The sequence below is a fragment of the Cydia strobilella genome, chromosome Z (assembly GCF_947568885.1).
Source record: "Cydia strobilella chromosome Z, ilCydStro3.1, whole genome shotgun sequence".
NCBI lineage: Eukaryota > Metazoa > Arthropoda > Insecta > Lepidoptera > Tortricidae > Cydia > Cydia strobilella.
In genome coordinates this window covers 17,942,399-17,957,855 of record NC_086068.1, presented here as the reverse complement: position 1 = coordinate 17,957,855, position 15,457 = coordinate 17,942,399, and the positions used below count along the sequence as shown (strand labels likewise).

At 39.7% G+C, this 15,457-nt stretch overlaps 1 protein-coding gene across 1 annotated transcript in view; it reads right to left on the bottom strand.

Annotated features, from left to right (window-relative positions):
* Nucleotides 1-15,457, bottom strand: part of LOC134755134 (uncharacterized) — a 95,535-nt gene that overhangs the window by 62,496 nt on the left and 17,582 nt on the right. Inside the window, exons 3-9 of the mRNA XM_063691612.1 lie at nucleotides 12,570-12,766; nucleotides 12,289-12,377; nucleotides 10,622-10,806; nucleotides 10,183-10,293; nucleotides 9,789-10,104; nucleotides 1,017-1,161; nucleotides 416-557 (exon numbers count right to left, since the gene is read on the bottom strand). Coding sequence (XP_063547682.1) covers nucleotides 416-557; nucleotides 1,017-1,161; nucleotides 9,789-10,104; nucleotides 10,183-10,293; nucleotides 10,622-10,806; nucleotides 12,289-12,377; nucleotides 12,570-12,766 — 1,185 coding nt within the window. The remainder of the gene's footprint in view (nucleotides 1-415; nucleotides 558-1,016; nucleotides 1,162-9,788; nucleotides 10,105-10,182; nucleotides 10,294-10,621; nucleotides 10,807-12,288; nucleotides 12,378-12,569; nucleotides 12,767-15,457) is intronic.

Genomic DNA, 15,457 nt, shown 5'->3' with positions numbered 1-15,457 from the left:
AGTTACTTCATGGCGACATTTTCTAAGTGTAAGGCCTGAGTGGACGCTCGAGTTGGACGTGCAGCGGGGCGGGTCGTGCTGCGTGCATGTTAAACAAATGCAATCGTATAGAAGCGGCCTTAGTGCACGCTGCTCAAATCACTTGTGAGCCCGACGGCCCCGACGCCACCCTTCACGGCCCGACGAACGCTCCGCTTCGAGCGTTACACTTAGTGTAAGGCCTGAGAGGACGCTCGAGTTGAGCGTGGTCGTGCGGCGTGCATGTTAAACAAATGCAATCGTATAGAAGCGGCCTTAGTGCACGCTGCTCAAATCACTTGTGAGCCCGACGGCCCCGACGCCACGCTGCACGCCCCGCCGAACGCTCCGCTTCGAGCGTCCACTCAGGCCTTACAGTGACTAAGATCACCCGTACCTGCGTCGCGACGTCCCGGCCGTATTTGTCGGCGAGCTGGTTGGCGTTGCGCTGCAGCCAGTCGAACACGGCCGGCTCGCGCCACTTCGACCACGTCAGTTTCGAGTACAACAGTATCAGCTCCTTCAGGTTTTTCGTGATTCTGCAACATAAACACAATACATGATCGACCGTCAGGGGTCATCCATTAATTACGTCACACGAATTTGACGATTTTTTTACCCCTCCCCCTCTCCTTGTCACACCTGGTGACATTTGGCAACCGCCTCTCCCTGCCAATACAAAACAATCCAAACAATATTTGGAAACAAGTTAAAGTGACGTCACAAAGTTTGTGACGTCACTCCCCCTTGTCACAACAATGTAATTTATTGATGACCCCTCAGTGGAGATTTACACTGAAAAAGGCTTTACAAGCTGACCAGTTTTCATGCTCTTAGACGTAGTTATAGATACTCTGCAAGCACAAAATGTCGAATATGTTTTTCTTAAGCAGATGAAACCAAAAAACTTATAAGCAATATGAAATAACAAGAATATGGAAACATTTGTTAGTGTGGGCTGCATACTTTCAGCCCTAAGCGGTATGATGGCATCTCACTTGGTCTCGGCTATGCACTTGAATAGTGCGCAGGCCTGCAGGCGCGCGCCGGGCGGCACGGACGCGCACTCGAGCAGCCGCAGCACCACTGCGGGGAACCGCAGCATGGCCGCTTGCAGCAGCTCGTCCGCCTTGCTCGTGTCCTCTGTACATACATACATATACTCGTACCTCGTACATTAGGTTGAATAACGAAAAAATCCGCTCGAAACACCCCGAGCGAATTGAGGCTAGCAGCGTCGGCCGCTAACACATGGTAAAAAATAATATATATTTTTCACCTAAGCAGCTCGAACAAGCCTACTTCCCTGCGAAAAAACAGTGACGAAAGCTGCACTTTGGGGCCCCCCTTAAATATAACATTTAAAACTTTCGCGGTTTAAACACATATTAAATCACATTTAGAAACGGGTCTATCGCGAATTTATTTTGTTACCTTTATTTACCGATCCCCCCTTAAATATTTATTTTATTCTGTTTTTAGGATTTGTTGTTATAGAGGCAAAAGAAATACATCATCTGTGAAAATGTCTACTGTCTAGCTGTCACGGTTCATGAGATACAGCCTGGTGACAGACGGACAGACAGACAGACAGACGGACAGACAGACAGCGAAGTCTTAGTAATAGGGTCCCGTTTTTACGTGGGTACGGAACCCTAAAAACGGCAAAAAAATCACGTTTGTTGTATGGGAGCCCCACTTAAATATTTATTTTATTCTGTTTTTAGTATTTGTTGTTATAGCGGCTTGTTGTTATGATTTTTTTGCCGATTTTTGCGTAATGGTACGGAACCCTTCGTGCGCGAGTCTGACTCTCACTTGGCCGGCTGTTATTGATTTCCGTTAATGTCAAGGGTACATTCCTGAGCTTAAATCAATGAACTTTATCAAAGACACCGGTATTCTAATTAACTCCATTTTGGAGATAAGTAATTAATAATACTTTTTTTCTGATAAGGCCCCTACGAGCGTGTACACTTGCCTTAGGGCCTGTTTACATATCGATTAGTGTTTAGTACGAGTTCATGCATTTGCTACTAAACTTCAGTACTATCTCGGACGATCGATGTTCGAAATGACATCGAAAAGACACAGTTTTCAATTGTTTGGTTGAGTTAAATGTAATGCCCGTGCCCGTGTAACATTTATTACCATTTATTACCATTTAGTTTTCTTAAACGTTTAACCATACCCCGGTGTATAAGTGTATATGGTGTTTTTTTTTTTATCTACATATTTAAAAGGAGCCTTTATCACTGAGACATGTCGGCTCCGTTGGGCTCTACATTACAGAGTTTCAAAAAGTGTTAGTATATATCAAAAAAACTGTACACGAATTTCGCAGTTTTAGACAGGGGTTCCGCCAATATCGAGTGAAAAACCCCAATATCAGTTACTGCATAACCCCTAGCAGGCGCGGCCCGCCTTAAGGAGCGCTTGTGCAGTGCACTCCCATAAATAATCATAATGAAATTATAGTACCTAATTAATATATTACTATTTAAGATCTATCGTAAAAAAGTCAATAACAATTAAATAATTACCTTTATTCATTATAAGTTTATAAACAACCTATACTACTCGGCCTAGTCCTACAAGTTCATTTAGGAATCAAAGGTAACGCGCGAAGCGTAGCGCTTTGAATTGCGCTCCTATGAAAAAGATTTAGTACATGAAATCAATAGGAAATTCAATAAAAGCGAAAGAGAAGTTTCGCCAGAGTTCCGCACGTGAAACAGAAGATTTTCTATGAAGAAAGAGGTAAAATTACAGAGGCGCTCCGTAGCCCGTTTGACCTGGCGCCCTTTCATCGAATGCGCGCGCATTAGGTACGCGCGCCATATTGTCACTTGTTTGTAAACAGACCTTAGTCAATTTTAAAATACGCGCGTGAATGCAATTTTGGCTTTTTTTTTTTCATTTTAAATAATTAAACAACAGTTTAAATAGTGAGTGCACACAATTTGTTAGTCGTGAGGTGTTTAAAAATGAATGAATTTAACGTGAGAATGTGATAAAACACTGATTTAAACTTTCACGATTTTTACTCATTATTATTTTCCGAGACCACGGGGACAACGCCGTCCTCGAAACGTCGGAGGTGGGTTTAATACTTATTTTACGCGATTAAGTCCCGTCATTGTAAATAATATTGTGATAAAAGTTTACAAAATCGACTCAAGTTAAATACAAAAGGACGAACTTGAAGGAAAACAAAAACATATGTCATATCAGACCAATATGCAAAAACACCGTTGCTGTGTTGTGTGGATGTGATAAAAGTAACTAGGTATTTTGTTTTTCGTGTTTCGTGTGAGAGTGTGTGTTATTTTGTCTTGTGTTTGCGGTGCGGCTTTGCGGTGAGTTTGTTTGGACCGAAACCGGTGTGTTAACAATTTAGCACATTTTTCCATAAAATTAAAAAAAAAAAACATTCACAACCTCGAATCCATTTCATCAATGACCGGGTGGACGAAAACCGACATCTATACGTATTTTGTGACGGTTAATAGTATGTGTAGTTGTAGTCTTTTTACTGTGAGTGAACTCCCATAATGTAAAGTCACCAACCGCCGCTGACCGCTAGCTCAAATAGTTACGCCCTCTTGTCTCGAGTCCGAACACATACCATGTGCTGCTACCAAGTGCTGTACATCCTCGACAGAGTCGCAGATATCGCAGTTGGGCGACTCTGCTTTCCTCATCAGATGAGCAAACATATTTAATGGAATGTGACCGGACCGAAGCCTGTGAGCACGTACAATTTTCGCCCGGTTTAAGTCAGCCACTTCCCACCAGGGTATCCGAGGAGGCTCACATTGAATGGTCTTGTACCAGATTCCTTTCTCTTCGCGATCATTCATCAAAGAACTCCTTCCAGCGACAATATATTTTACCTTTATACTGTGCGACTATTTCTGAGAAGTCTGGAGCGACATCAATCTCAGTTCCCTCAGAAGCAGCCGCTGCCGCCAACCGGTCAGCCTCCTCGTTTCCCACCAAACCGATATGTGACGGAACCCACTGTATTTTCAAACACCTTCCGCAATTTCGGAGCTTAGAGATTTGCATTAAGATTTTGTACGCCAGTAAAAAGCACCGTTCGCCTGAGAATGCTCAAATACTGAATGGAGCTTTTACTGTCCGTGAAAATTGCCACATTAGGATAATTTTGATTTTCAACAAACACTAAAGCCTGATAAATCGCACTGAGTTCCGCGGTCATTATAGAAACTTCAGCTGAAATTCTATATTGTGCTCTTGTGGCACTAAATGGATCGAAAAATGTAGCCCCTATTTTTTTATCGTACTTCGACGCATCAGTGAATATTCTATAAAAAATTATATATTTTCTATTCAATTCTTGAACCACATCAATACGCAGAGCATTGGCGTTGTGTGTATGTTTTGCACCATTAACAGATTCTAAACCGCTCAACCGTGGCGCTATTTCACCTGGTCAGTGATTTCAAGCAAAACCTAGTGGCCAGGAACCATCTACGGAGATGTAATGGCACAAGACATAGTTAACTTTCCATAACGTGAATCGGTGTAGACCTGATAAAGCCTCCGATTACCCTTAGAGCTTGGTTTTGAATTTTTTCAAGCTTATAGATTATGTTGGCGCTATTGTGAAAAAGTGCACTCGCGTAATCCAGTCTACTTCTAATCAAGGAAATGTACAACCTCCGTAGGTGCTTAGGATGTATTCCCCAAGACGCGCCAGCTAAAGTTATCAAAATGCTAAGGTATTTTTGAGTTTTTTCGACTACATAATTAATATGCTCTCCCCATCGTAGGCGTTGGTCTAGCAACACACCTAGGTATTTAATAGATTTATCAGAGCAAAGCGGTTATCCTCGAATTAATAGGTTTACTTGCTGTTTTTTATCACCTTTGCTGAAAATGCAAAACTTTGACTTACTAGCTGAGACCTCTAGTCCTAAACTGTCCAAAATTTTTAACATTGAGTTTAAACTGTCTTGCATTGAGCAGACACTGTCATGTAAGTTCTTTTGCCTGACATATAACACGAAATCATCAGCATATTGGGAAATTGAGACATTGACTATGTCGTTACAAATCTGATATGTAGCAATGTTAAACAGAAGAGGGGAGAGTGGATCCCCTTGAGCTAGGCCCTTGTCTGTCCACCGCACCATAGAAAGACCGACATCAGGGTCTCTTAGCAGAAGATGCCTCTCGCCCAAGAAGGGCCATAAATATCTACAAAAATTGCCCCCAACTCCTAAGGTACGTATCTAGAATATAAACAACTTTAGAAACCGAAACATTGTTATATGCAGCTTCAATGTCTAAAAAACAAGCTAGAGTACAAGCCCACTTACTTGGCAAAACCCACTTGTATGTTGGATATTAAGCGAGATAGGCAGTCCATACAGGATAGACCTTTCCTAAAGCCCACGGTATTTCGAGATAGAATCTGGTTGTGTTCTATAAACCATTCCAGGCGTCTCGCTAGCATTGTGTAGCATTCACTAGACTTATATTGACCGGGATATAGACCGTGATTACCTTTTGTATTATTTGTGAGCTCCCGATATTTCGACGCAGTTACATGCATCATGTTCACGGGTGACTGAAGATAGCGGGTGGGTGTCAAAGTTGTGTAGACAGCGCTCTGTCTACCCTCATTCTTGCGCGTCGGCTGCGTTCACTTTCAACGTTACCAACGGTCGCATTCACACTTGTTGGTCCGGTCGCGTTCACACTCGTTGGTCTGTCCAAACACACTACACTCACGGTGTCACTACGCGTGTTTGACTCGGATATCACTGGTTTTTTACACAAACAAATCACAGGATTCCACACATTTGACAGTTTAAACCCATCTTCACGATTGAAATTTTTGTATTTGTGAATTTCAACGGCTTCTCTTACCAATCTTGGTATATAGTGGCGTTCTGTCGAAATGACCTTGGGACTATGCAACTCGATCCAGTGATTTGTACCCGACTCAAGGAGATGCTGAGCAATAGCTGACTTGCGAACGTCATTGTTCTTGACCGCAGCAATGTGTTCTTTAATTCTGCAGGCAATAGTGCGTTTGGTCTGCCCAATGTACGAACTACCACAGCTGCACTCAACTTTGTATACACCAGGTTTTTCCAGGGGAAAATTGTCTTTAGGCGACCGATGAAGATTTATAAAAATACGATAAAATGTATTTAAATATGGATAAATGATTTTTTTTTTATTTGAATTAATTATTTTTATGATTTTGATCCATGTTTTTCACTGATATGCGTTAAAATTGTTAAATAACAAACGAAACCGTCAACGCCATCTATACGACAGTAGGCCAAAGCTAGTAGCGCCCTCTGATCGAGAATCAAATTTTCTTGATTTACGAGGCACGTTTTTTCCTTAGACTGTATCCATCTATTACGGAGTTATATCTATCTTTGGTTACAGGGATATTAATCGCTAAGGACTTACTGATACCAGTCTCAAAGATGTCATAATTAACTTGAACATCGTTTTGCGTAGGAATTGGCTGTTTAGAAAGGTATTCTTTTAGGAATTCGCGAAAGCCAATCCGCTTTTTTTAAATTTAATCTTTGCTCAAAGTGCCTGATGTCTTGATAATCTAAACTAAACTTTACAATTAGATGATCACTCCCTAAATGTTCATTGGAAACCTGCCAGGCAAAATCAACAGCAATATCAGACGAGCAAAAGGTGATATCTGGAGCGCTTTCCTGGAGTGACCCGTAGTTTAACCATTGTCGCCTTTCCATCATTAAGAGACACAAAACCATGCTCGAGTGCCGAATTAAACAGCTGATTTCCTCTACCGTCACATTTATATGTCCAATTACTATGATGGGCATTGAAGTCCCCTGCTACTAATGATTTATTCGAAAGAGCCGTGAAAATTGAATCCCAGTCGAGTTGAGTACAGTACAGTACAGTAATACAATATTATTTAAAGAGGCACAGTTTAAAAGCTTACAAAACACATACAATTTCAATACTAGGGTTATTTAAGGCAATGTGAAACGACTGGGCCTTGATGGAGTTATGTATAATGACCACGACACCCACATACGAGTCAGATCTATCGTTACGAAATATTGTGTAAGAGTTTTTGTTGAATGTAGAATTACCATCAAATGGCATCAAGCCGTGATTCACTAACTAAAGCAATGTGAACCTTTTCACTATTCAATAGGGCTTCAAATTCAGTTAACTTGGGCCTAATACTTTGCTAGTTCCATTGTATGAAATTCAATGTTGATTTTTTAAAAGAACTAGCCATTTACATTTGGAGAAAGCAACTTAAAGAAATCTACGGAGTTGAAAACCCTCATGAGCAGTACAACAAATTCCTTAACTAAAATTTTAACTGTGAGGTTTAGCTTATTTGTCCAGTTATCTTCAGACATAAGAATGTTTTTCACACTTTCAGTTACTCGTGTAAAAGCCGAAGAACCCTAATTGCTATCCCTAGCGGCAGAATCTTCGGTATCAGGGCTGTTCAAGTGTGATGGGGGTATCGTTTGTATTGGCTGTTCGGTCTCTTCGTGGCTTTTCGCATTCTCGTTCTGTCTAATGTCTTGATCTGTCGTTTGTATTGGTTGTTCGGCCTCTTCGTGGCTTTACGCATTCTCGTTCTGTCTAATATCTTGATCTGTCATCTCTTGTTGCAGTTGCGCATATTCCTCAACTCTTGGGCCGCGCATGGTTTGACGATGTCGTCGGACTCTTTATTTACTTTTTGTGATAGGACGGCGTCTCTATATGATTTTCCCAAAATAACTGGTTTGGAAATAGGTGGTATTTCATGAATCCTGGACTCTACAGCTGGCATTTTCTTGTTCTCATTATAGATCCACATTGCTTTTTTATAAGTACAGCCCTCGGATGCCATTATTCTCCGAATTTCTTTCTCTTTTAAGAAGACCGGACACGATTTGTTTAAGGCCATGTGGGGTCCTTTGCAGTTGATACATTTAAAGTTAGTTGACACACAATTGGCGTGTCCTCCTCCACATTTCGGACAGATAATTTTGCTCGTGGGACAAGATTTGCTTAGATGGTTGTACTTCCAACATCGAGAGCATTGGCTGACGCGGAAATTATATGGCCTCACCTGGAACCGGCATCCGTAAGCGAAGATATATGGTGGTAGGACAGCTCCTTTAAAACATTAACGTATGACTTCAGACTTCGTCCACTTACCATCAGTATCTATACCATTCAATCTTCGTACTGCTAAAATTTCCTGCTGACATTTTATATTTTTAGTAAACTCTTCTTCATCAACTTCTAACTCAACTTGTTTCACAACTCCATAAGAGCAACTTGTTTCGTTTGTCCAATATGCGTGTTTATCGTTATTATTGAACTCTTTCAAAGTTTTCAGCCTCCTCTTTCGTATGTACCTGTATTAGCACTTTATAAGAACTCATGTATTTGATCCTCAAAACTCCTTTGATATCATTATGTTGTAGTAATTTGGCCAAACTAAATTGTTTTGGGAGTCCCGATTTCGATGCCACATACACTTCGAATTCTTTTTTAGACACCGTAATCCTCTCAGCCTCTATTTTGCTACTTATCCCCATGCGTAAACCCTTTGGTCTCTTCCCCACAGTGCAAAAACTAGCATCCGACGTGCAGCTATCATCACTCAGATCACCATCAGTCGATGATTTTTCCAAATATTGTAGCACATCCGACATGGCATCGCCGTCCAGGAGGAACTCTGCTTGGCTAAACCCACTTAAATTCAAAAAAATCCTACTACGGCTTCTCGTCGAAACCCACGACGACAACTCATTTGACCGCTGACCACACTCGATGTTGGTGGAATCAAGGGACTCCGCCCCTTGACTTTTTTCACACATTCCCGTTTCGAAGTCACAAAAATTTACAATAAATGAAATTAAAATTAAATAAGTAAATATTTTCCTCCCGTCACACTTGACACACGTCACGTCCGTATAGGTGATATAATTTATAGGTCAGATGGCAGTCGCTTTCGTAAAAACTAGTGCCTATGCCAATTCTCGGGAGTAGTTGCTAAGCGGACCCCAGGCTCCCATGAGCCGTGGCAAAAGCCGGGAAAACGCGAGAAAGATAAGTATACAAAAAATACAAAATACAAAAATCTTTATAATGACCATTTAACTTACACTAAATTTTAACAAACTTATGTAACTTAAATAATTTATAATAATAACTATAAATGCATGAAAAACGTGTGCGTGCATGCGTGCGTGCGTGCGTGCGTGCGTGCGTGCGTGCGTGCGTGCGTGCGTGCGTGTGTGTGTGTGTGTGATACTGTTCTGTCCGTTTGCCTATTTTTTTTATTATTATATTTTTAGTATTCTGATATTGGTAGTTTTTCCGTTTCTTCGTATGATTTTGTTTTTAGCCACGCAGTAAGAAGTGTTTTGCAATCACGGTGTGACTTTGAGTGAATGTCTAATTCTTTATTTATTTTATTATATAAATAGGCAGACTTTGCGTATTTATGTGTTAATTATATTTCGCTCATAATTTCGTTTTTTTTTCTCACTGCACCCACCTTGACACATTTCTGTTTCGCCCTATGGTTGACTGGTAGAGAATGCCTAGAGGCATTAAGTCCGCCTGTTGTACTTTTTTTATGTGCAATAAAGTTTAAAATAAATACATATAAATAAAACAACATCTTATACTGTAAAGCGTATTCGCTCGGAGCGCTCAGTAGGTCTATCTAATTCATTAGTTTAGTAGTTAGACTGACGCAATTACCTTACCTTTATTTATAGTAGCAACATGGAAATGCGCCATAGCATACGAGTACTGTATGCTAAAGAGGAACCCGGCATCCCTCTCCTTGGCCCAGTGGTCGACGGCGTCGATGAGCCACTGATGCTCGCGCGCCCGGAGCGCCAGCGTGTCGATCACCAGCAACACTGCTAGCGGGTCCGACGGGTCCAGATTCAGTAGCATTTTAGCTAGTTCTAAAGCAGTGCGGTGGCAAGCTCGATTCGTCAGCAAGTGGATATATTTTAATACAGCGACGTGGAATGTCCTGTTTTCCATATATGCGTATAGCAGTCGCGTTCGGGGCTGAAACACAAAAATAAAATGTTTTTGTGTAAATTTATTGTGACTTTTAGAATCTACACTGACTGAATTTGAACTCACATCTGCAAGCTGAAATGAGGGATGAGCAACAGACTGCATGTAGGCTATAGCACGCTCCACCAGTGTGTTGGCAGCGGTATATTCTTCTATTTGGAACAACATATCTGCACTCTGGAAATGATAGTTTTATTATTATACAAGTTATAGAACAGGCAAGCCGAGAATAGCAATCTATCTATAGAATTGCATAGTAAAATAGCCCGATATACTTTTTAATGGCTGCGACAATTTTGGACAGTTGCAATGCCTAAAACCAAGTACATTAGTAAACTTATCTCACTATCTTTCTCTTTGCCTCTGACGCATGGACGTGATGGGAACTCCGCGTGAAAGAATATAATATATATGATACTGACGCAGAATATTGGTCATCATTTTTGTACACCGGCGCATGCATGCACGTATCTGTAGAGAGTAGAGTAAGTAGGTGACACTGTACCTCGAGCATGGCTTCGACGTGCATATGGCGCTGCGCCTCCTCGAAGGCGGCCTGCAGCCAGGTCTGACGGCGGCCCACGGAGGCCAGTTGCAGCAGCTGCTGGTGCATGTGCCGATACTCCTTGCTGTGGTCGAACGTGAAGTGCGCGCACCCGTCCTCGTTGCGCGTCATCGACATAGATAGCCCTGGACATATAATCAGAACATTTTACGACAACAGACTACTGAGCCATTCAGTGTCCTTTCAATCTGCAAAGCTGCATGCATGCTTGTGTAAATAATTCGGGACGTGCCCAAAAAATGCGCCAGTGTGTTAAGATAATAATAACGCATAGACAAATTAAACTTATTAAGATATATTATATTTGGAGACAATAAGATCCCACCAAATACATTTTCATGTAAAATGTTGCCAAGACGAAACCATAAGGCTCGCACTGTCGCACCTTAGTCAAATTATGTGGCTTGGCCGTTTCGTTACTACAAGAACTATTGTATAATAATAAAAAAATAATTAGTGAATAAATTTTTCACCTTACGTCCATGTGACGGTAGCGAAACGGCCAAGCAACATAATTTGACTAAGGTGTAGAGTTTTTTGAAGTAAGGGCTTGTAGAGTTAGAAGCGTTGCACTACAAGAGATCTGATAACTTTTTGACAGTGCGAGCCTTATGGTTTCTTCTTGGCAACATTTTACATGAAAATGTTTTTGGTGGGATTTCACTTCTTTTTGTAAGTTGCTTATGGCAATCTTCCATCTCCTAATTTTAAAGGGTTGGGGGACTTGGGGGTAATTTACTATTAAAAATCCTGAAATATGTACGTATCTGCAGGTATCTTTTACACAATCTGCTTTTTACTGATTCCCCATACAAACTTCACGCCCTTTTCCCCCCTAACGCTCAAATAGAGCTATCCACCCTCTTATGGGGTGACTTTGGGGTTGAAAACTATTCTATATCCTTCCCCATAACAAAAACTATCTATATACCAAATTTCAACTAAATCGATTCAGCGGTTATTAATTCCCCATACAAAATTCCACCCCCCTTTTCACCCCCTTAGGGGCTAAAAATTTAAAGTTTTTGAATTTTTCTGTTGTTTGTGTACTAAGACTAATTACATAACAAATTTCATCTACCTAGGATTTCAGGAAGTACCCTAAAGGTTTTGATGATCATCAGTGAGTGAATGACAAAATCGTTTTTTTTTAGATATTAATAAAATCTAAAGTATAAGAGCTATGTAATTGAAAAATTGTATGCTTAATAAGTCCACTAATGACATAATATACCGAGAATTTTGTTTATCTGGTATAATGAATGTGGAATGAGCTCCCTGCCGAGGTTTTCCCAAGGGGCTACAGTATGGGGTTTTTCAAAAAAGGAGTGTACAGGTTTTTAAAGGGACGGCAACGCGCGTGTAATATCTCCGGTGTTGCGGGCGTCCATAGGCTACGGTAACTGCTTACCATCAGGCGGGCCGTATGCTTGATTTCCACCGACGTGGTATAAAAAAAAATCCAAACCCAGGTTATGAGGGTTCAAAAAACGACGAAGCGCTTCGAGAAAAGGTAGGTAGTGCCCTTGCGCTACGCTTTGCTCGTCTTGGCGGGGACACGGTAGTGCCAGATACAAGAAGTTATAGATTTTCACTATTTAACTTACCAAATTTCTTGAAATCGGCTGTATATTCGTCTGATGATACAATGATAGTTTTCTTTTGAATTCGGAGCTGTGCTTGGCGCCGGTTACCCCTAATTAGAAATAAGCAATATAACAAATTGTTAACATCGATATGTAAGTTAAAAATAAAGTAACCCATTATTCATAACACAAACATCATATAACCCTCAAAAATAGCAATTAATCGTTTGTAGGTAGCTATTTGTCACTTTAGTCAAATGACAGAGGATTGTCAAGTGAATAAAGAGGAGGAGTGCACTAACCGTTTGTTTCTTTCTTCATTCGGTTCAGGTCCGAACATTTTTTTTATTTCATTGGCGACGTTCAAGTGCTTCTGGTGCACCAGCAACACGTCGGGAATGAGCACCTGCGGCGGCGGCGGCTCCGACGCGGCCGAGGCCGCGGCCAGCGGGGTGCCCATCAACGCATTGATTTCCTTTAGGGACTTGTCTATTTCATCCTAAAAATAATACGAGGATAACTTCCTTACCACATTCAATTGTTGGCATTTATAATACACAGTAATAGTACATTGATAAAGAATAAAGATTTTTTTTAACTTTTTTTTCTTTTTTTATTTTTATTGTGTTTATTGTGTATTATTTTGCGGTTCCTTAAAGGGGAACGAAAATTTTATTATTTTTGCGCTACGACGCATGGTTTAGGAGATACAGCCAAATAAAGTTTTTTTTTTTTTTGGTTTTGTTTTTCAAATATAAATCAAGGGTCAGCTAGAGGGGAACGAAAACTTTCTTATTTTCGCGCTACGACGCATGGTTTAGGAGATACAGCCCCATAAATATTTTTTTGGTTTTTTTTTGGGATTTTTTTTTACCATGTTAAACTGCTTATAAATATAGTACCATAGATTTTGTATTTTTTTTTAATGTCGCAAGTATGCTTACAGAGAGTGGTCGTTGGCTGTATGTAATATTTCCTTTGTCGGTCTAATCTTAGTGAGCAAATTTAAAAAGTAAGAGCAGCGGACAATAATGTACGTTTCATACTAACTCCCTACATTACTTCTAGTCTAACCCGTTCGTATAGTCTAACCCGTTCGTATAGTATAACCCGTTCGTATAAAAATACCGCAAATCGATGTACAGGTTAGCCGTTTGGCACACACATACTAGAGGCCAAAACAAAATTTTTGACCCGCAGTTCCTAAAAAAGTTCGCTGCGGGGGGGAGTGGTAAAACATTATTTTTTTGTATGGAAAAAAAAATTTTTTTTTTCAAAACCTATGGTATGTGGTATCATACGAAAGGGCTTTTTGAGGCGATTCTAAAAATATATCACATCATTACATTTCGGGCATTTTTTTTAAATTAAAACAAATAGAATTTTCGAAACATACCAAGTTTGGGCTCTTTCAGACACGATATGGCTGATTTTTTTTGTACAATATACCACAAATGATACGTGATATCCTCATGTCTAACTCCAAGAAAGAAATTTGAAAAATAAAATCATTAAAAAAAATTTTTTATTTTATTGTACAAAGTGACAGTTCTACTTCAATACCTATTTCACGAGATTTATGGAACTATACTGCAGATACGGTACATATTAATCATAAAATGATACGTAATATCCATATATCGAACGGGAAATACCTCTGAAATACTGCGCCTTTCATCGGTTGATTTAGTTTGTTTTGTTTTTGACACAAAATATCAAGATTGTATCCTTCAGATACGAAGGAATACCGCAAATCAATGTACGATTTGCGGTATTCCTTTGAAATTGGGGTCGAGCGGCTTCCGCTAGTATAAAAATACCGCAAATCGATGTACAGGTTAGCCGTTTGGCACACACATACTAGAGGTCAAAACAAAATTTTTGACCCACAGTTCCTAAAAAAATCGCTGGAGGGGGTGACACACTTTGTAATATTGAAAAATTATATACATATAAAATAAAATATAAAAAAAAACTAACAAAGTGGTATATTGTACAAAAAAAATCAGTAAGGTATATCGTAGCTGGAGGATACAACCTTGATATTATACCAACTGATGAAAAGGCGCAGTTAAAGGGTTAAAGAGGTATTTCCCGTTGGATATATGGATATTACGTATCAATTTATGATTAATATGTACCGTATCTGCAGTATAGTTCCATAAGTCTCGTGAAATAGGTATTGAAGTAGAACTGTGTCACTTTGTAAACCCCAAGAAAGCAATTTTGAAAATAATATCATTAACAATTTTTTTTTAATTTTTCAATGATATTATTTTCAAAATTGCTTTCTTGGGGTTCGATATCAAGATATTACGTATCATTTGTGGTATATTGTACAAAAAAAATCAGTAAGGTATATCGTAGCTGGAGGATACAACCTTGATATTTTGTGTCAATAACTAAACAAATTATACCAACTGATGAAAAGGCGCAGTTAAAGGGTTAAAGAGGTATTTCCCGTTGGATATATGGATATTACGTATCATTTTATGATTAATATGTACCGTATCTGCAGTATAGTTCCATAAGTCTCGTGAAATAGGTATTGAAGTAGAACTGTGTCACTTTGTAAAATTGAAAAATAAAAATAAAATTGTTAATGATATTATTTTCAAAATTGCTTTCTTGGGGTTAGACATGAGGATATCACGTATCATTTGTGGTATATTGTACAAAAAAAAATCAGCCATATCGTGTCTGGAGGAGCCCAAACTTGGTATGTTTCGAAAATTCTTTATGTTTTAATTTTAAAAAAATGCCCGAAATGTAATGATGTGATATTTTTTTACAATCGCCTCAAAAAGCCCTTTCGTATGATACCACACTCGATAGGTTTGGGTTTTTTTTTCCATACAAAAAAAGTTTTACCACCCCCCCCCCAGCGAAATTTTTTTAGGAACTGCGGGTCAAAAAATTTGTTTTGACCTCTAGTATGCGTGTGCCAAACGGCTAACCTGTACATCGATTTGCGGTATTCCTTTGAAATTGGGGTCGAGCGGCTTCCGCTATTCTTGGCCTAGGTCAAGGAGTAATGTAAGGAGCCATAAATGAGCAACTTCATGTCTTCATTTCGTGATATTAACGCATACATTTTGGAGTATGTTTGAGAAAATACATATTCCATATACATTACATATATGGGATTATCTTAGAAATGCTACTCGTACCATGTTTTTTGACTAACCAA